We start from the raw sequence: 22,200 nt of genomic DNA on the forward strand, positions 1-22,200 counted from the left end.
AGCTCTGCAAAGTCAAAGTATATTAATATGGATGAGAAGGGTGGACACATTAGTAGCCACTTGTTATACTGTGTAGGGGGCTTATACATCTGCTGTCATCAAATAAAAGCAGATACAAGCCATTTGTAGGTATGTGAACAACTAAGCAGTGTATATGTGGCAGTATATAAGCTCTACAGGGGTCACATACATGCAATTCCCTTAGCTTACAATTGCATCTTTCTGGATCCTTAAGAGTTAAGGTGAGACAGGTGGTCAGTGGGTGGAAAACTGTCCCTCACTTCACTTTGGTGTTTGGTGCTATTCAGCAATGTCACTGCGGGACCTTAGTAGGTCTTAGAAATTGAATCATCCAGAGGATACCGCACCACCAAGGCCAAACACACTACTTTTCATCTCCTTTGAGAATAATCACAGAAATGCAAGTAGTCCTATTTCTATAAAGAAAAAGAACACGAGTGGTGTCTCACAGTGGTTTGTGTGTAATAGCCACCCCTGGCTAGGATCTGGATGTGTAAACACAAGAGACGTGCCACCTGAGACAATTACATCAAACACAAAAAGTGAGCAACACCGGTGTACCGCCTGCAGCGCTGGCTATAACTGTCAGCTTCCATAGTGATTAGCTCCTCGTATGATATCACATTGCGAGTATACAGCTGCTGCTGAATACTGGAAACATACTGTTCAAGGGTTCTTAAAGGGAGAGTTCACCCAAAATAAAAATACCTATTTTTCCTATTGTAGAGCTATATATCCATCTAAATTATTTTGGTGTGAGTTGTGAGTTTTGGAGACAATGGCTGCAGAGATGAGAGATTCTAGAGATTCTGAACTAGTTCCCCTAGATTCATGTAGGAACTACTTTCTTTCTAGTACAAAGACTGAAAACATGCTGTCTTCAAGGAAAAGTGCTCCAGAGATATGGGTCTGCACTCATACAAACAAGTATTAGAAGTAAAGAAGCAACGGGACGGTGACTTAACATCTAGCCTGACACTTCCTTCGATCTATTGAATAGCTGCTAATTTAATTCCAGCCACTGAGCCCCTTTCATGAAACTGCATATCAAGCAAGCCTTGGTGGGAGCCTGCAGCCAGTTAGCGTATTGCTCCCCCAGCAGCAGTTCATCCCCTCTTCGACCCTGCAGTGAAAATCCAATGAATAACTAACAGGGGAATAATCAGTCACATGGCGGCGGTGGCAGGGTCCGCCGCTCTCGGGGTGTTAGGGTACGCCGACACGTGTGTGTTCTGTCTTGTTTATTAGCATTTCCTCTGTCAGGCGCTGCAGATACAATGCTGTGTTAGCAGAGTCAGACCCTCTGTTTCTGCTTGCAAGCCACGCACACTCACTGAGGTAGAGATTCACATCAGAGCTTGAATAATTTGACACACACACACAAAGTTTGCCTTGTTAAAAGGGCATTATTTAAGACGGTTCCTGATGAGGGTTCAGTCTGATTGGTTTGCCAATACAAGTCTGGCACTGCACTGCTCTTTCAATAAAAATGTTATATCAGGCAGTCAATGTTTTACTAGTTTACAATTTAGCATCCAGGAAATGATCAAATTTTACAGACTATAAAAAAAAAATCTTGATAAGATATGATGTTTTGGGAATTGCAAATCAAACATTCTAGACATATGCCTTAAAGGGATGGTCCAGATTATTTGAAGTGGGATCATAGGAGGCACTTATCCATAGTCAGTGTTTTTCTTACAGTTGATGGTGGTTGGCATCCTCAGTTAGGAGAAGTTTAGAGGGACATCGGCACGGAAACTTAGTAATGTACTGTTGTGGACCAGATGAGCAACATAATGTATTTTAGTAACTTAAGAAAGGTCTACCTAACTGTTTTCTTTTGCCATTCTGACAGGAAACCACTGTTATATAAGCCAAATATCACTCCCTCCAAACCAACCAAACTCTGGAAGTTGCTGGCTTTCTGCTGCCTTGATCAGTTAGTTAGTTAGTGTAATTGTGTGACTTCTGTAAGTCTGACCTTTTGTGTGACACCAAAGTCACACAATAACACAAATAAATAACAGATAGAGGCAGCAGTAGACCAGCAACTCCAGTGTCCTGCAGGTTAAAATGACTGATTTTGTCTATGGAGTTTGCTTGGTTTGGAGAGAGGGACATTTGGCTTATATATTGGTGGTTTCCCGTAGGAAAAGCTGTCGTGAAGTGGTGAAATCATTCTAAATATAGCACACACCTGAACTGATATTAATTTCTTTTTAGGTGGGCCTTTTTAGGTGGCTAAAATGCCTGCCATGTTGTTATTGCTCTGTGTTGGTCCTCCTCTCTGCTTCACCAAGCTGTGAGTGTGTCAACCAGCGTTTACTGCAGGTAAGACTGACTATACAAGCCTCCTTCAAACAATCAAAACTGTCCCTTTAAAAATTCATCCCAAACACTTTATAAAAATGTCCTGTTCTGTCTTCGTCGTAATTGTTATGACAGAAAAGTATACAGTATTGTTGTCTTGTATATCTAAGGAAAGTAGGACTTTTGCTGTCTCTCGACTGTGGAAATAGTAATGGAAAAGTCCGACATGAACATAATGTGATAAAATGCCTCTTCTCCAGACTGCAGCCAAGGCTGGTGCCACAGTTTGTAGCAATCTGTTGGTGCTGTCCGTCCGTCCTTGAGACAGATTACCCTTCTGCCTGTACCCTCCGGTCAGACACACAGGAAATACATTAGAGGATAACAAGGTAGAGAGTGTGAAGATGGAGAGAGTGAGAGACAAGGTAGAGAAAGAGGGGAACGGGTGAGGGAGAGCAGAGGAGAACAAAATGGCAGAAAGAGCAGAAATAACAGGATGGGGGGGATGAAGCGGTGGAGGGATGTAAGGAGGGGGAGAAGTGCAGCAGCTCTCCTCTCAGAAGCCATTATCTGCAGTGACATGCTGTGAAGGCTCTCCCTTTGCACCCATACACAGACGTCTGCAGGAGGGACGGTGGCATATCTCCTGCCTGCAAGTGCTTACCTAATGTAGTCATAAACTGTTTCCTCAGTTAAATTTACTCTGTGCACATACAGAAACAGACCCACATGTGCCGTATATAGGCACAGAGAGCATGAGTCAGCCTCGGAAAACAAAACACAGATAGGAGAGTACTTGTACAGCACGTATCCAATGAGAACATTATGTGATGTAACAGGTTTCAAATGCTCTCGCTGTGGGCGGGGACGGTGCAAGTCAGACGTGACGAGCGTACGGCTGTGGAGACGTCCCGATTGTCTCCTGTTCGGGCTTCTGTCAGTGAGCAGCTCTCAGCAGAGTGGAGGGTGTACCGGCCGGATACAATGATGCAAAGGTCAGGCGCAGCGGCGGCGGGACTCGGGAGGCTGTCAGACACGAGATGCTGGGAGAGTCTGAGGAGAGCTGCTGTTAAGTGTCACACCCTCTCGGGAAGCGACGCTGCGGGCTTCTGGGAGATCACAGACAATCTGGCCTCTCTTCTTCTCTCCTCTCCTTCCACCCTGTTCCTTTCCTTCCATTTTCTTTCAAGTCCCCTCCTTTCTTATCCTCTTTTCTGTCCCTCTTGCTATTGTTTTGTTCCCTCTGCTTTCCACTCTACTCCTTTTCTTTTTCCTTTCCTTTCTTTTCCTTACTTCTCTTTTCTTTTCTTCCCTTTCCCTTTTTGTCCTTCCCTCTCCTTTCCTTTCCTCTTCCTTCCTTGCATTTTGTCTTTTCTTTCCTTCCTTTCGTTTCCTATGCTTCCTCGGTCTTCCTCCTCTCTCCTTTTTACTCGTTTGCTTCCTTCTCCTTTCCTTTTTTCTTCACCTTTCCTTTCCATTCTTACTTCCTTTTCTTTCCACCCCCTTACTTTCCTTTCCCCGCCCTTGATTCTTCTTTCTTCCCTTTTCCTTTGAGTTCTTTGTCTTTCCTTGCATTCTTCTTCCCTGTCCTTTCTTTTGCTTCCTTTCTTTTCCTTCTCTCTCCTTTTGTACTTATTTCTTTCCTTCTCCCTTACTTTTCTTTTCTTCCCCTTTTCTTTACATTCTTATTTGCTTTTTCTTCCTGTTCCTTTCTTTTCGTTCCCTTTCCTACCTTTGATTCTCCTTTCTTTCTTTCCTCTTTTTTCTTATATTCCCCTTTCCTTTCATTCCCCTTCCTCCCCTCTTCTTTCCTTTTTAATCCTCTCTGTCTTTTCCTCACCTTCCCTTTCCTTTCTTTTCCATTCTTTCCTTAGTATAGAGTATAATATACTCAATAAATAAATCACTTTAGCCCGACATCTTAAACAGTGCCCATCTTGCTTCTCTCCATCTTTGTTTTGCTGAGTGATGACTGGCACTCATCAGTGAGACGTAGACACTTCTTCTCTTCATCCTTATTGAAGGGATGCTACAACGACTGTGAAAAAGTAACACAATTCATGTAAAAACACCATCATCGTATCCATCGCCTCCTCTCCTCAGAGGTGAGAGCCATCCGCGGCGGGTGTCGTCCTGGTAGGAGGCTCATTGGTCGGGTTATTAAAATGTCGCTGGTGATTGTGCTGTGTGCCTGTAATGACAGGTCTGTCTGAAGCCTGGCAGACAGCACAGCAAGCTGCCTGCCACATTATTACTATCCCATTAGAATAAATTAGCATGATCAGCCCTGTAGGAGCAGCCTGGTCTGGGTCTGACTATATAAAAATGCCACAGGGCTCCACTTATAGATAGACTTGGGATGGCCACTAATCAATGTCTCATTATGTCATACAACAGCATATATGAGTGACAGATGCAGCATTTCTGTGGTCATATGGTGGCATTGATCTGAGTGTGGTTTAACTAGGCCGGCGCTGGCTAGAACAAATGATTAACTGCTTTGACTCATGCTTTAGAGGCTTGTACAATTTGTTACTTTGTAGTTAAAAGCCGTAAAAGCACAATAAGTCACAGTCGCGTTTCATTTAATGGCTGAAAGACTGTGACTTCCGACCCCATGCTTTTAAAAAGGAGCCCACAGTTGCCAGTGAACGGATAATGGCTGATAAGAGCCGGGATGAAATATCAACAGTCGCTCCACCTGTCCTGTCGGGCTTTTATCCCACAATTTCCCTCATTGATTATCGACGAGTGAACTGATATGGGCAACCGCAGATCAACCCGTTCTGCCCGGCCGGGGGGAGCAGAATCGATACATGATGACTCTGTAGAAAGCTTATCAGTGTGTGACACCAGCAGACACATGTCGACCTGTGACCCCACCTGACGACTCAGACACAGCCCTCCACGGCAGAACAGCCGCTGCGGCAAAGTTTTAAGCTGCCGCACTGATTTACATGACTAATCGCAGGCTGTATGCTGAAGGACATGCGGAGAAATTCATATTTACCCAGAACTCTATTAAGAAAGCTGCAAGAGGCGTCAAATGGAAAATAAGCTGATGGATCAGCATAAACTCACCTGAGATGCTTTAGGTAACAACTATCCATCTTCATGACACTTTTTCACTTTGGTTTGGGAATGTAAAGTGTGCTGAAGCCATGAGCAGTTCTTCTTTATTCCAGCTCATATTTAATGCAAAGACAAACTGCATCTCTGAGGCAAGTTGTTTGTGTTATTTAAAGGTGCATTCACACATATTTTGTTTGGTGCAATCCAGACTCTGGTGTATTTGCCCATTGGGAGCTTTCACATCATGTTGTTCCAGACTTTTTAGTCTGATCCAAACCAAAATTACCAACACATCCTCATTAGGGGCGAAACGATACATTGATCTGAATCAATGTATCGCTTAAATGTTCAACGATCCAATGTCCTCGATGCAAAGTGAAACTATCGATCTACACTGTCATCTGTAAGTTACACCTTTATTTTGAAATTCCCACAGCATGTCTGTGTCACAAATGTTTGGAAGTTATAAAATTGCTGAAAGATAATTTATTTGCTTTTTGTGAGCTGACATAAATGAAACAAAATGTGTTATATGGACATATGATATTACCTGATGTCGACTGCAGGGCCCTGAATTGAATCAAATTAAAAATGGATTATAGCTGACTTAACAATATCAGCAACTATCGCATCATTGTCCCAAGAATCAGTACAATATTGCCTTGAGATGAAACTTGTGATTTACAGCCCTAATCCTCATACCTACACTACAGATTAGATGGACTGTGAAAATGACATGAATGACTGGTGGAGAGTGCCGGCAGAGACAGGCTTACAGAACCTTAATTATCTTACATATGTTGAGTGACATTACACACGTGATTAACGTTGTAAAATGGTCACAGTTTGGTTAGCTTTTGGCATAAAAGCTACCTGGTTAGGTTTAGGAAAAGATCTTGGTTTGGTATAAAATAAGAATGTCATAAGTAAGTGATGTGCATAATGAAACTTAGGTAACTTGAAACTTTACATAACTTCATGTTTACCTTTTTGTTTCACACTGGGTGAAAGTCATGTGCTTGTTTGATGCCAGCTACTTCAAATACAGACTTTCTCACTCTTTGTAAATCTCCTGTCATAGTTACTACGCCCACTAGAGGTCACCAGCTGACAATAAACATATTTTTTTCTGGTGAGGATGGACTGAAAATTACAAAGAAACCTCCCCCCGAGTCTGGAGCGAACTGCCAAAACTTAGTTCTACTGACAAAGCATTTTTGGGGATGATTTGGACATTCAGACCAATTACAGGAGGTTCTGACAGAGTACTGTTGGAACTTGAAACAGTTAAAACAACGCAACAACAAAAGAAGAGAGCCAAGGTAGCACATGGGCAGAGAAGGAGGAATTAAAGTGAAGTGACAACACGCCAGCATCAGATGCAGGCCTCTCTACAAACCAATCAGTTACCAGCGTATAGAGACACGATTACAACAGAATGTAAGTATGTCAATGTATAGTTTGTTCGTGCACTCCAATAACTGCAGTGTGAAACCAAAACTAAATGGATTTAATGCATAAATGTACATGAACCTTGGTGAAGACATTCAGGTGTGAAAGCACTCTTAATCGGGTGTGAAAGGTCTCAGTCAAGTTCCGGTGCAGACCACAAAATCAGATGCTCAAAAAAAAAAAAAGCAGGGTCTTGGTCCAGTTCCATTCAGACTTGTACATGGTGGCGCAAAAACCAAACAAAGTGGATTTTTTTTCTGAAAGCAGATATGTAATTTCAGCATAAATTCAAAAGCTAACCTACTATTAAATCCATCTGCTGATTGGGGACTGTCAAGGGAGCGATCTGTTCAAGCATTCGGTATAATTATGCCAAATAATTTGGAAACCATGGTAACCTGTGTGCACATCAGCATGTGCAGGGATTTTCCCTGATCAGTCGGAGGTAATAAGTAGCTGTGTTTGTCTCCATGTAATTTGGCAGATACTGATCATAAGGATAGTTAGTGAAACACAGTAACTACTTGTGTTATAATATCACAGTACAAAATGCCTCTTTTATGTCCCATTCATACCAGCCCATTTAAGACAAATGAGGTCAAGTTGCAGTCTAAAGTAATAATACTCATAATCAGTTATTTCTGAGCTCTTTGTGACACAGGAGGACATGAATAGACACATGAGTAGCAATAAAGTGCTGCATGACTTGCTGTTAGTGTTGGAAGTGAAACCCATAATAGCAAACATAGCAGACATATATCCAGATCTACGATCTAACGCTTTTCATCGTAGTATAATCTAACCTGACCGTTATAAAATGATATAGCAATGGGTTTTAATTTTTGTATGTAAACCAAAAGGAAAAGTGTAGCTTAGAGGTAGAAACACCAGTCGTTGCTGTTCTCTGGTAGTGTATCAATAACTCCTATCAGTGATAACAGGTACAATGATAACATTTTTTCCTAAAATAATGTGCACATTAATAAGATAATTCACACAGACATTTAAAAGTAATGCAAAATTTGCTTTCCCTTATAACAATTACTTTTACATGCAGTACTTGATAAAGTAATTCAATCTTCCGTCACTTTTTAGAGAGGTAACTAGTAATTACCAATTACTAAATTTTAGTAATTTTCCCAACACTGGCTATCAATCACCACAATTTGATTTCTCATGGGTCAACATAGCGCTTATGATGACATCACCATAATGGTCCAGTGAATGAGAGTTAATGGTCACAGATCTTGGTTTGTTTGTAATAAGTAACTGATCACAAAACCAAACCAGTTTCACACATGAACTCCAGACAGTAGGACTTAAATTTCTCTTACTTTTACTTGTAATGCTTGTAACCTCAGATAAGTGTGTAAATGATCCCTCTGTGCATATCTGACTGCATGTGCATGAGACATGTAAATTAGCATAATTAACGCCCCATTAATAGCAAATATAGCTGCACTTCCTGCTCCATGTGTCAGGAAGTGTTCGTTCATGAAAATGAGCAATCAAAGAGGAAAAAAAAGAACTTAAAGTGTTTGGAGTTTGATGTTCTGCTTTCAGAGATCCATAAAGGAAAATCGTAAGCAGTGGAATTAAAAGGCCTGCTGGAGCAAAGAAAAGAGAAAAGTAAATGCTGTGATGCTGTTACTGGAGGGTCGGACTGTCACTGAAATAAGGAGGACATGTCTCGATATGAAAATCTATTCAGAGGGAAAAAAAGACTTGCTTAGCAACAGCAAGGGGCGAATGATGACAGCGAGAGGAGAGGGTTTAGGGAAGTTTTCATTGTGTAAAAAGAGGACAGAAAAAGTGAGGATGTTCACCTGGACAGAGATTTCATGAATCTGCATGTGAAGATGTAGGGCCAATACACTTGACAGCAGGTAATAATAGATCAGTGAAAGAATGATGAGAGGCTTTATATGTAAATCTACAATTATATTATGATTTGAAGTGTAGTCAAACAGGATAATTATGAAGTGTAATTTATTTTTCCAACTCAACATGTTTTCAAACTAATGAAATATACAATCATCAATGAAACACTTTGGTTTGGATACCAGCTGACTGACTGTACATGACTCTACGACAGGTCTGGACCACTCCGAAACTGTGTTCATATCTGAAAGAAAATTCAAAATACAAAACTAATCGGTGAATGCGAGAAGTTCTCATGAATCACTCGTACACACCATTTAAGAACAAAACTGTACTGCACGAGTGATTCTTGCATGAGTCCCATCGTCTTGAGAATCAGGTCGGGATGTTCCAAATTTGCCAGTTTGTCCGTGTCAGACTTGTTGTCATATGCTGGTAATACTCCGGTTGGTTAAGGTGAGGCGATGAGGGCTGAGTAGATCATGCAGGAGGGTTAGGATGTGTAAAGATGACTTTTTGCATTGATGTATACTACAGTATATAGGAATGCCCCCTAAAAGTTGACAGATTGATTCAAGTCAACTTGTATTTTGTCAGTCAAATGAATGCACTTTTGTTTTTTAGCTACATGCAGCATAACTGGCTGTAAACTTTATGAACTAAGTCTCAGCCCGGCAGGAGAGACGCTCCATGGTGTGCTGGGATTTTATTACTGAGCTATAAGCAGGGCCTTCAGTTTTACTTTCTCTGTCTGTGTGGAAATCTGATCTAAGCAATAAATAAATAACATCAATTTAAAGGCATGCATAAGAGAGTAGAAAGCAGCAACGTCATCAACATCACGATGAGCTGCTCTGTTCACTCACGTGGCTCACGTGGAGCTGGCAGGGTTACATACATTTACTGTCCGGTCCAACTGATTCAGACGTTTGCATTAACACATACAGCTCCTCTGGGTGATGTCTAGATAAGTGCAGTTCAAGTGAACGTGTGAAAGGAGCTTAAAGGGCAACAATGCATCACTTTGTCAACTCTTACTTTGTTGTCCTTTAAAAAAAACGAGGGACACTAGGATGCTGAACTACATTTTTATGGCTTTCTTTTGCTTTCTTTACGTCTTCTTCAATCACTCTCATATTCTCTCTGTTTTCTATGGTTTTATATTTTTCATCATTCAGTTTCCATGGTACCATTAAGCCAGCATGTAAAATAATTACCCTCTTCAACCCTGATTTCCCTTGAGTTTCAGATTTATAAAAATATAAATATATTTATTTTTACAGCAAATGAAATATGACATACAGTGAATATACTCAATATTCTCAATCTGCTGCTTCCAACTTATCACTGATTGGATACCATGCTTACAGTGACACTTTCAGACCTGAGGTGGCATATTTAATTGCTGCAACACTGCATGAAATTGAAAATTCTAAAAAGTCTTGCGCACAATTATGCACACATTTCCCTGAAAATTCAGCATGACATATTTGGTGTCTGTGGAAACTTTAGCAGATTCATATCAATTTGTGTCAATTTTGCTACAATCTAGTGGCTGATTCCACCTTAAAAAAGTTCATTAAAGCTAGTAAAAGTTTGTATGTGCTGCCTTAAAAATCACAAATAAAGGAGCAACAGCAGAATGTTGGAATAAATAAAGCTGTGGTGTGCATTATATCAAGAAAATACAGTGAGGGAAAAGAACTGCACAGCAACAAGCTGCAAAGATGTCGCCACGAATACAAAAGGAATCAGTCAAAAATAAAGACCTTGCAGAGTACCTTCAGTAGTTCAGAAGCATTTAAAAGTCCTGCTTGCGCACTTTTCTCCACACGCTGCCTCTTTTCTAACCTTGACTCGAGCAGCTTTACTAACTGAATCACATCAATGAGGCGAACAGAGATGCATTGCACTTATGAGTTTGGAATTAGTTTACAGCTCAAACTCATTTCATCATGTGCGAGAAGTCAGCTCCCTCAAGTGTACTTACTCTCACAGTAGCAACCTGCCCGCCGACACAGAAATAGAGCCGCCGCAGACAGCTGCCCTCCCCATCCACCGCCACCGCCGCAACCTCCCACCTCCCCCACCAAAAATAGGATTCATCACAGGGATAAATCTCATCAGAGTCACGTAATTATAATTTGTAGGCAGGAAATGAATTAGAAGATGAGAGACGGGGAGAGCCGGCCCGTGGATGTGACACGCTGAAGTTTGCTCGAGTAGGAAGTTCGTGTCAACAGTTCAGAGAGTGCGTGAACTTCAAACATCCCAACACACACACCCACACACACACCCACACACACAACACAGAATAAGAACAAGACTTCCCCAGAAGCTCAGCGGCAACTGACAATGTAATAAATGCTGTATAATATAACCACTGGACATCAAAATCTAATTTAATGTAAATACACTGAGAATGTAGCAAAGGCTGGTATTATGATGATAACAAGGCTTAATTCATTTAATAATATGTTGTAGGCAAAACTACAATTACAACGAAGAGTGCTCCAGTTTGGGTTTAATAACCATCACTAGAAGCAGTATCAGCTGATCACCGATTTTGTTTGCAGTCCTCCTCTCTATTAATTGGGTAGCATTAGCATTATTTAGTCTTGCAGCCTTGGAGCCACAGGCTGTATATTAAATAGGTTGTAATCCTGTTTAATATATAATCTCTGTTTGAATCAGGTTGCTTCCCCTCACCCCCTCCTTCCTAGATGCAGGCAGAGACAGGCAGGCTGCAGGAGCTCCGCAGGAACGCAGGATGCGCACAACCTCATAAACTGACAATAACAAGCGACGACGGCTCCTCCTCCGTAAGTTGATCAGCTATTTATAACTGTCAGTTGTCTGTGAATAAAAAGTTAAGCCTGTTATCCTGAGAACAAAAGCCCACTGCTTTGAAATAACACTCTGGACAGTGAATGAAGTGGCTGCCCATCTCGCTTCCTGCCAGATTCCATTAACATTTTGCTAAATTTAACTGTTCTAAACCTCCTTCTACAAGACTGTTAATAATTTCACTGACTCAAAAACTGACACTTACTCATTCCTCATTAATTTTCACTCTGATGAATATGCAACAGACAGAAAACAGTAATCCTGGTCCAGCATAGACATTTCAAAGGGAGACACTTCAGCGTTCATGTCAGTCGAAGAGAGTTGTTGAACTTGGCATGTTTCCTTAATCTCTGATGACACATCACGGTCATGTTGTGATTTATAACACTGAATATATTACAGATTTCCCCTTTAAGTATAAGTGTAAAACAGCTTCAAAATCATGGCAGACTAATTTGGATACCTGCTGTACAAGAATATGCAGAGAACACTTGAATGTTAATGTAATGTTTTAAAAGATTTTGTGTGAAGTGCTTGAAACTGATTGAAATTGTATTTGCATCACTTTCATAATAAACCACTTCCTGACTGAATAGTTTGCTTTTTAGATAAGAAAATAAGTCAGATGTTGACTCAGCAAGGTTATACAGGCCACTTACAGACAGGTGACACCTGAAACGTCATTGTGGGTTCCTTTAATTTATGTAGAAAACTAAAATCGTTTATAGCAACAGAACATGTGATCTAATGTGATGAAGGAGTGAAAAAGTCATTCTGAGTGTATGTATATAAATATGTCATTTAGGTGCTCGAAAAGCTCGAAAAGGCACCTTTAAAATTCTTGAAAAGGTCTGAAATTTGACTTTGGGAAAGGTGTAGGAACCTTTAATATGGTTGGAGTTTGCTGATAATGATTCTTTAGAAAAAAATTTAAAATTGTGTGGAAATGAATGGGATAGTTATGGTTTTAGCATTTCTTTATTATTAAAATGCTGTAATGAAAGAACAGGGAAGTACTAATAGAAGTAGCCCTCTGCATTTCAACAAAGAAAAATAAGAACAAATTAAAATTTTCCAGTTTTAATAAACTTTCTGTCGCTATTTGAGTGTAGATTTCTGAGTTTATGAACTGCACTTGAAGGCACCATAAAGTTCCTGACATTATGCGGCAAACTCCGACACAGACGGCAGGATGACAGAAATAGAGCTCTCATAAATGTCACCAAACGCGGTCAAGATTCTCAGCATAGTTTGCTATTACATGACTATTTTTGTGTAAACATTTACCTGCCAGTGTGGCAGAGAGCCTTCTGATATTTACTTGCTAAACGGAAAATCTGCCCACGTTTGGCACTTGGCAGGTGTTAATTTCAGGCCCTTCCAGCATCTGATCAGCTCTTCTGATTGGCCTTCATAAGAGACCAATCAGTTTATAACAAGTATCAGCCAATAATGATTTGAGCACCCTTGAATTGATGGGTGGTGCCATTTTATTGCTTTAATTACCTAAAATGTAGAGAAACAGAAGTGTAGCAGGTTTAAGGTTGCTGGTTTGAATCCCTTGACTGGTTGATGTTGGTGATGAAGTTATGCATAAATAAAGTTTTTAAAAATAAAGAAGCATTTCTAAGTCATTATATGACCTGGTAGATCATCAGTTGCTGCACAAACAGACAGATCAGGAGTCATTTACCAATGGTGTAGCCTCTCTTCAGCTCGCCACACCGGGGGCTGCGGCGCTGGGAGTTGGTGGTGTTGTTTTCCTGCACGGCGAGGACGGTGGTTGTCTTGGCAACAGGTGGTGCAGCCTTGTTGAGGGGCGAGGCTGGCACCAGAGTCGGTGAGAAGCCCTGACTGGCAATATCGACCGACTGAGACTTCTTCTTCAGTCTGCAGGGCACAAGCAAAACACAGAAGAGGAACATGTTATTGAAAATCACTGTATGTGACTTTCAGTGTTCAAGGGCAGGCGGATCAAAGAATATTTGCATCCAAGGTTGTCGATGTCACAGAAATGTAATCGTGCAAGACAATTTTTGCAGCGGCAAGGAAGTTGGGAGAAAGAATCAATAGGCTAATCACACTCTTGTTAAGGGTGAATTTATTAGCACTGCTCTGCTCGCCCGGTGCAGAGCTTTCTCTACAGTAAGGAGGGATAAAGCAATATCCAATATCCCCTACTGGGGGAGGACAGCAGGAGGCCAGAGTTAAGACCTTGCTGCAGACAAAATCTCACTGAGTAACAACCTGAAGAACAAACATCGTGGTGGAAATTTTGCAGATAATTATTTACACTTTCATTTCATCCCATCTTGACCAGGCAACTGTGAAACTCCTCCCATCATATTCAGAATCCAGCTCAAGATTCTTGTGATCACTTTTAGAGCTTTGCATTGTCACAGACCTGTCTACACTTAAGATCTACTGCAGCTACATGTCACACTAGTAGCTATCTGAGGTTCTCTGATCAGTGCTTTTTAGCTCTTCCTCCCTTCAGACTCATAACGACAAGTGACAGTGACTTCAAAATGATGACTCCTGCACTTTGAAACTCTCCCTTTTAAAGGAGAACAGTGTCTGATAGTGTTGGGCAATATATTGGTCATTGCTGGTTGTTTTTTTGGGTGATTTTTTTGTCATTTTATTTTGCTCATTTAATGGTCTGCCTCAGAAGAACAAGTGAGAGCCGTTGCTCAGAGACAGACTCCCATTCAGACACACATCACACACCCACTGAGCTGGAGGATGAGTGAGAAGAAAACAGTGTGTATTGATATAATATTTTCAAATATAACAAGCTGAATGAAGAATTTTGACCAAACCAGAATTGGTGATTGTTGGAACCGTGGAAAGACAAGCCAAGATGTTTTTTTTGTTTGTTTTGTTTTGTTTTGTTTTGTTTTGTTTTTCTGTCAAGTCTGAATGAAGGGTGTCTTGTGATGAGCTAACAAGGCAATTAAGCTAGTCTTGGTTCAGAAAGAGAGAGAAACTTGAATAGAGAAAGTGCAAAGTTCAAAACTGATACAGCAGAACAGACAACAGTCTTTTTTATTTCATGCATTCTTCTTTGTTATCTAAAACTGATGCCTTCATTACCCACAATGCAACATGACTACAGAGAGTTCAGCTGGAGATTCAGGTGTGTTGTGCTAGTTGTGCAAGTCTCTAGCCTCTTGCAGATGTGTGGAGTGGGCTGCAGATGTCTGGTTAACTTGCGTCTTTGTCATTTTCAAACTTGCAGTCTTCGCACTTTGACACTGACTCAAGTGACATCACTTGAGGCGGCTTATCAGAGGTCACACAGCTTTCCCGGAGCAACAAAAGGCTTTATACAAACAAAATACTTATATGCAGTTTTACTCTCCCAACACCAGTAAACAGATGGATACAGAGAACTGTTAATCCTTATTTGCACTATATTTGTTTTATTTGTTCATTACCATTCATACTATCATTACAAGTCTTTATCTGTGCTTTGTTATTGTGCTTTTTCTAGTATTTTGTTTCTATTCTTGCATTTTCAGCTCTTGTTATTGCACTTGTCTATATACCAATAATGGGGTGTGAGAGAAATGGCATCGCCAGCCTCCGTATGTTCTGTACATATGGCAGAACATACAATACAGTTTACTTAGATATTTAAAGTTCCCCAACACTCAAAAATAATTTTTTTCTTCTTCTTCCTGCAGCTGAAAGTTTGAGCTTCACTATGCAGAATGATGTATGTGGAGAGTTTGGCACTAGAAAGATGTCTTCAGATTCATCTACTGAAAGTGGAAAGTTTCTCTGTGCTCAGTGAAAAACAGATTTTAAGGGACTGGCCAACAAGTATGACTTGTGACATCACAACTACTTTGAAAGTCAATCAGGGTTCAATTTGCAACTTATATACTACAAGTATGATATAAAAACCTGAACCTTTAATTTTTAAATGGGGGGCACACTTTTTAAGATTTTAATGCATGTGGAAATTAATAGTTTTAGTGTGGAAAAAACCCACATCAGACACAAATTATTGTTCCATGCAGACTATATATGTCTTAATAGATAAGAGCAGCTATAAGTCACGTTCTATGACCACACCCCCTTTGGATGAAAGCAAGAAAACAAGATGATGATGTTGAAAGACACAGCATAATTGTTCACCTGACTGGCTGTAGGATTTGGGCTCCTCGTAGCTAAACAGCGCTACGGTTTTCTTATTTTATTCATTTAAACTGGCAAGGACGCCTGAATTTGTATTCACCACAAGTCAAATTAGAGTGGTTGCTTTTGCCAGAAGTTCTCCTTTAAAAAGTATCTTACACCACAGGTATAGTAAATTCATGAAATTAAATTCTGTTTTTCTTACAGTTTACAGTCAGCATTTTTTTTCCTGCAGCCATTTGCTGTATTTACCGTCTATATAGCAGTTTTACTTGTTAGTGGCAGCCATTCCTGTGCAGGTATCAAACTTTAATGTTTACAGATTTGTTTTTTTTTTAGTTTCTAAATGAAGGTGTCAGCTGCAGTGTAGAATGACTCAGATATTCCTTACACATTCTCTTTTACAGGAAAAGGCTTTAGAAGTAGGCTGCTTATGTAAAACGTATCAAAGGTACCAGCGGGCTGAGCGAGGTCAAATCAAATCTGCCTACGACAACTCCTCAAAGCCTATTAAAAGGATGACGAGATCCTGGGTTTGAGTTTGCACAGTTTCTAAATGAGTTCACTGGGCTAATCTGAACAGGTAATCCCAAAACACTCAGCAGTGGGTCTATCCACTTACATATGTTCTCACACCCCCACATGTTTTGTATAGACAACATGCACAGACACTAAAGCCCTTTTTACAAACCGGACAAAAAAACCCAAAAAAAACACTGACACCCACTAACATCTGACTTTCGTCCTCAGTGGGAGAGGGTACAGTCAGTATTCACTTCCAAGTCAAATGATCCTGCAGTAATCACAGGTTTTTACAGGCAGTGATGGAAACATGACGCCCGGGAGGATACACTAGTTTTCACCCCTTTTCAGCTGAGGCAATCAAGGCTTGTCACCTCTGTCCGTAACTTTAGTGACTTTTTGCTCCTTCATATCTGTCTCCTTGGCTTGAATCGATTTAACTCGCTATACTTTCTACTTCCTGTAAATTCTTAAAAATAAAAGTTCACTGTTATTTTGTTCTCTAAAAGCTTTTATGACAGTATGAAGCAGCAAAATCAGGAAATGCTGGTTTCATGAGCAGTAACTTAACACGACTCCCATCCAGCTGAAAGTGAACATGAAACAGTAAAAGACACAAAGGGAGAAACTAAACTTTAAACCACAGAGATTCAGTTAGAAGTTACAAAAGCTGAACACACAGAGACTTTTAAAAACAGCTTTCTCTCTGCTCTCCTCTATACACATGAATGAAGTTTCAACTTTCCAGCACACATCAGAAAAACACAAGAAGACAAACTAGGGTTGGATAACAAATTGATCATATTCGTTATATCCAAGTATGAGTAAGTATTAAGTATTAAGTATAAGTATTCACTATTTGAGAATTTCTAGTATGAGAAATTGTGCATATTGTATATTGTGGAATAGCCTAAAAACACTGAGATATGAGATATAATTTTTAAGCCATAGTGCCCAGCGTAAAGGTAAACTTATCTGCCGGCAATGGGAAAAGAGTCAATTGACTATCTTTCGCAGGTTTAGCCACATTTAAAAAACCTGCATATATGCACAAGTTTCGGTTAACAGTGACACACAAACACATCATAACAGACAGCAAAAAACAAGATCATACTGGACGCTCCAGCAAAAACTTTGAGCCAATAGTGGGAAAAATGTCTCCTGAAACACTATCTATGTATAGTCTGAAAAAGTCCTGAAACAGCAATACCAGATTCCCAGCACTCCGCTCCCTCGCACACACTTTCAATCATTCCAGCAAAACTGCTGAAGCGAACAGAATCTTTCTGCCCATTTCACCCAAGTGCCCATCCCCTGATGGACCAAAGCAGCACACATGACATAGTGTCTAACTGCCTAATGAAAATGCATAATCTCCATGGAAATGCTGTCTATCACTGTGTGTGTGCGTGTGTGTGTGTGTTCTTTCTAAATCGAACAAACCTAAACCTATCCAGACTGAGAGGCAAACAGAACAGGCCGAGCTGTGAATAAACACCACAAGAAATTATGTTCTGCTTCATAGAAGTGTTCCCCTAAGTCTATTTAACTTAAAAAACACACTCACTGACCAGTTTTCTACAAATATACTCACTTAAACTAAAAAAGGCCTTTATGGACTGCATTTCGGTTCTATTTTTATTTATTTCTCCACCTTATGTTTTATCTTTTCCTTACAGAAGTGCATGTGGTGGAAGTTTGCACAAAGCCAAACAAAGGCAGAAGAAGTTCCACGCCAGATTGTGCTAATGACTATTTTGAGGGGAGCTGCCTATTTGTTTGGATGGCACATAATGAGGTTGGAGAATGAGTGAGAAGTAGAGACCTGCTGCTGCAGTTAATGGCTGCGGAGGACGACAGAGAGACAGGCAGAGAGACAGAGATAGAGAAAGCTGTGTGAAGTCTATCTCCACTCCCTTAGGACCCAGTACTAATTACTGTCTCATCAGAAGAGCAGAAGCCCCTCTTCTAGCTCTGTTTCACTGAGCTACAAGGCCAAACGCTATCAACACTGTGCGTGTGTGTGTGTGTGTGTGTGTGTGTGTGTGTGTGTGTGTGTGTGTGTGTGTGTGTGTGTGTGTGTGTGTCAAGAGATCAAATGAGGAGGAAGAGACAGAATCAATGTGTTGAAGTGTCTCACAGAGAAAGATGTGTAAACAGTATCTGTACATAAATGTTCATGTGTGTATGTGTGTACAGTTCATTCATGCTTTTTTGTTGCATGGCAGCAGAGTTCAGTGAAATACCAATATATTTATGGAGCACTGTCTCACAGGCATGTTTTTTTTTAAGACTTTACAGTGAAAGATGCAGTACAATCTACTATCTACAGTCAGCCCCAAAGCAACATGAGACCATGCAGCAGACAACTACATAAAAAAACAAGGAAACAAAAAAGCATTTTGGAAAAGACAAAAAAATTCAGCCATCATTTCAGTTCAGTATCAGTTCTTCAGCGGCTCAAAACCAAGTTTTGACGAGGCTAAACTCACATTAGCTAGACTCGAAACGGTGATGCTTTCAGGAATCCTAACCAGACACCTTAAGGACCAGTGTGAGCAGATTGCAAACACCCCGCCTCATCATCTCCTTACAAACATGCAGGAGAACCTGCAGTGGCAGCAAAACTTGGCAGCCTCATTAGAAGAGGACCCACTCCCTCTGTAGATACAAACAGGTCAGTCTAAGGTAACACAAACACAACAGTTTTTATTTTCAGACGATTATCCACTCATGAAAACACAATGCCATATTCTGCCAATAAATCCCTGTAAATCTTATACACTGAACATCTGACAACTAAAGATGTATACCTTGTATCACCAGAGTAGCTCTGGGCTGTAGTGAAGACTAATATAAGTCAAGGTCAGGAGCAGTACTGGTCCAAGCAATCTCAGGATTGAATTGGGATAGAGCATGGGCCGAATCTGAGTCAAATCAAGCTTGAGCCCGAGCCAAGATCAAGACCACCACAACAAAACACATTTCAGATTCTTCATCATACTGTCTTGTTGTTGTTGTTGTTGCACTGTTGATTGTTGTTCAGTCAGAGGTAAAGTGTGACATAACTTCTAGAGAGTCCTTTAGATTTAAAAAGTTTAGAAAGTGACAAGGATAGGAACCTTACGATCTGCCTAAATGATGATATTGACTAAAATCATGATAACAAAACTTACAAAAATGTGAATATATAAGAATATAAATTGAAGAGAAAATATTCTTGCACAAAACTTGTGATTTCTCCTCTACATTTGTGCACAAAGCTACAAAATGCTTTGTTGTTACATGGTCATGCATTATATATGTATAATATCTATACATGTGTATGTGTATATGTGCATTTATTTGAATATATGTGGATATTTTTTATTTTACATTCAGGTACAACAATCACTGGACATAATCTAGTTAGATATTTTTCGATGTTTTATTTTGTATAGTAGGTATAGTTACTTTTTAGCATTTTTAACTTAGTATTTTGTGTGTTCTGTGTTTTTAGATGTGCATATGTCTATCTGTCTGTCAGCAGGACAGCCAAAAAACCAGCAAGATGGCTTTGTGCAAGAAGACCACAGACCGTAACAGAAAAGACCTCTGACCCAACCCGAGTGGAGTGAAAACCGAAGCAGAGCAGCGCAGCCCTGGTCATACAACACCCCTGCCAACACACGTCTGTGTCATTCTTTCCACGCTGTCATTTAACTATTGTCTGAAACCCAGCGTGCTTTCAGTGAGCGTCGCTGCAGACATGCATCGCCATGTGTTATTATTGTGAATGGCACAGTGAAAACAAGACTGATATCTAGCAGCTGAAAGTGGGAGTGTGCGCTCTGACTCGTGGATCAGGAGATGTTTTGACAGCTGTGGGCTTTTGTGTCACACCAGCTCCTTTAGAAAATTCTGAGAAATTTAAACCAGAGTGTAAATCCAAACGTCTCTGTCTTCCCTTTGATATAAAGATTAGTAACGCTGGTTTTGTTGATTTCTGGAGAGACTTGTACCAATTATCCCACTTTGACAAGCCTAATGCTATATAACATCAAATCATATGATGCTTAAATATACTGTAATTCTTTGACAAAAGCATATGTCATTTACTGACACTGAAATGCTACCAGTGATAAACTGAATTCTAAGTACTGCATTTATAACAGTGTTTACAGTTAATTGACCATCTTCTCAGGCCAACGCTAACAGTTCCGGTGATTACTGCACTAAACTGTCACTGACATATCTGATGGGGATCCCAGGCTCACTTCTGTGACCTGATCCAACAGCAGAGGATGGAGTTTCTCTTCACTGTCCCCAAACAGTCCACCTACAGCTCCCCGCTGTTGAGACTTTGTCCAATAACGCTGGTTTTATTTTTTTCTTGCTGCAGTATACAGTATGTACCGTGCGGTCAGCAGTTTCTTCTGCTTACAGGCTGCGTGGTGCCAACATTCCCCACAGCCTCAGGCTCTGTGCTCTGGTAACAATGTCCTGGTCACAAGCTCTCACGGATCACCCGCATGGAGCCGCGAGGGACAGCGGTCGCATTCACACGAGTCAACTCCATGACAAGAAGGTGAAAAATGATGCAATTTTTAATTTCAGATGCTTTTACACCACTAGAAGGCTTATAGTTAGCATTGTGTGTTGTAGACACCTAATAATAGAACTAGGGGTGAGTGGTATGCTGGCTTTGTCACTGTCACTGGTGTCACCCTCTGCCACAACATGGATTTTGCACTACTGTCATTACTGTAATAAATTTTTAAGTATATTAAATCGAATGTGATCGTAGAGCTGGAGTTACATCCAGGAACTACTATTTCCCTCTCTAAAGCTGACTCCAGTACAGCAAGCAGACTGTATAACAGGAAGATAGGGGTGATAATGTTACAAGCAAAGCATGCCAATGTCTCTGTTGCTGGCTACAAGAACCAACACAAAAGTCTTCATCTGCTCCCACCATCCTAGGAAGTGAAGACCCAGTGGATTAACTTTATCTTTTACGGAAATTTCCCCATAACGTTTGCCATTTAAGTTTGGGCTGCTTCCTTAATCAGGTCTACAGCAAAGCAAGCTTAGCTTTAAAAATGAAACGCAAGGCTCAATCGATATTGACTTCACACTGTTACGCTGTTAGCCTGCAGGTTAGCCTGTTGTACTCCCACAGGCTGAGGCGATGTAGGGCTGATGTTGTAATGTTGAGGGACAGTAAAGAGAAATTGTGCGAATGTTAAGCCTCATAAAGTGCTGCAGGAATGAGTCCTAAAACCCGGAAGTGAGTTAGCATGTTAACACTTTTGGTTCTCTCGTCTCAAGTCAAAGGGGTTTTTCATTATTTGACTGAAATAAGGTCTGTGGTCAACACAGGCTTAAGAGATTTTCAGGTTTTGCTCTATGACATCAAAACCATCAGTAAATACCTCGTTTGTGAATTCTGAAGCTTTTACATGTCTTAAAAAAGGCGGTTAAATGACACTACAGTGGTTGTTGCCCACATTAAACATTTAGTGGGTCCAATATTGAGCCACGCAACTGTGTTGCAGTTTGTTTATAGCTGAACATTAGCCTTTTACTTCTGGAGATTGTGTTTACACTTCAAAAATCATATAAGTGTTGTTTATTTGTGACAAAAATCTTGCTGAACAAAACATGTCAGTATCACAGACAATAATAACACAAAATCCAAGGGAAAAATCCCATCGGCTTTTTGTGGAGGGAACCTGAGCGATGCTAGCTTCCAGGCTGGCGTACAAAAACATGTCAGCCCTGCAGCAATCTATTTGAAGTCAATCAAATATCAGTGCAGTAGGCTGGATGTGGGACGTCATGTTGCTTATTGTGCTTGGGTTGCAGCTCAGCTGCCTTTGTTGTTACATGAAAGCCTGTGTCTGTTGCTACCGTATATAAATGTACCTGATACATATACATGCCCCATGGTACACTGACTAACAA

General features: G+C 40.5%; 1 protein-coding gene across 2 annotated transcripts in view; it reads right to left on the bottom strand.

Moving 5' to 3' along the window:
• The window catches only part of oxr1a (oxidation resistance 1a), a 248,196-nt gene that overhangs the window by 126,220 nt on the left and 99,776 nt on the right, over window positions 1-22,200 (bottom strand). For both annotated transcript variants that reach the window (XM_084726037.1, XM_084726039.1), the window contains one exon: window positions 13,280-13,476. In XM_084726037.1, the coding sequence (XP_084582163.1) occupies window positions 13,280-13,476 (197 nt within the window). Of the gene's footprint in view, window positions 1-13,279; window positions 13,477-22,200 lie in introns of those variants that run through there.

Source organism: Lutjanus erythropterus, chromosome 9 (genome assembly GCF_056507025.1).
Source record: "Lutjanus erythropterus isolate fLutEry1 chromosome 9, fLutEry1.hap2, whole genome shotgun sequence".
Lineage (NCBI taxonomy): Eukaryota > Metazoa > Chordata > Actinopteri > Lutjaniformes > Lutjanidae > Lutjanus > Lutjanus erythropterus.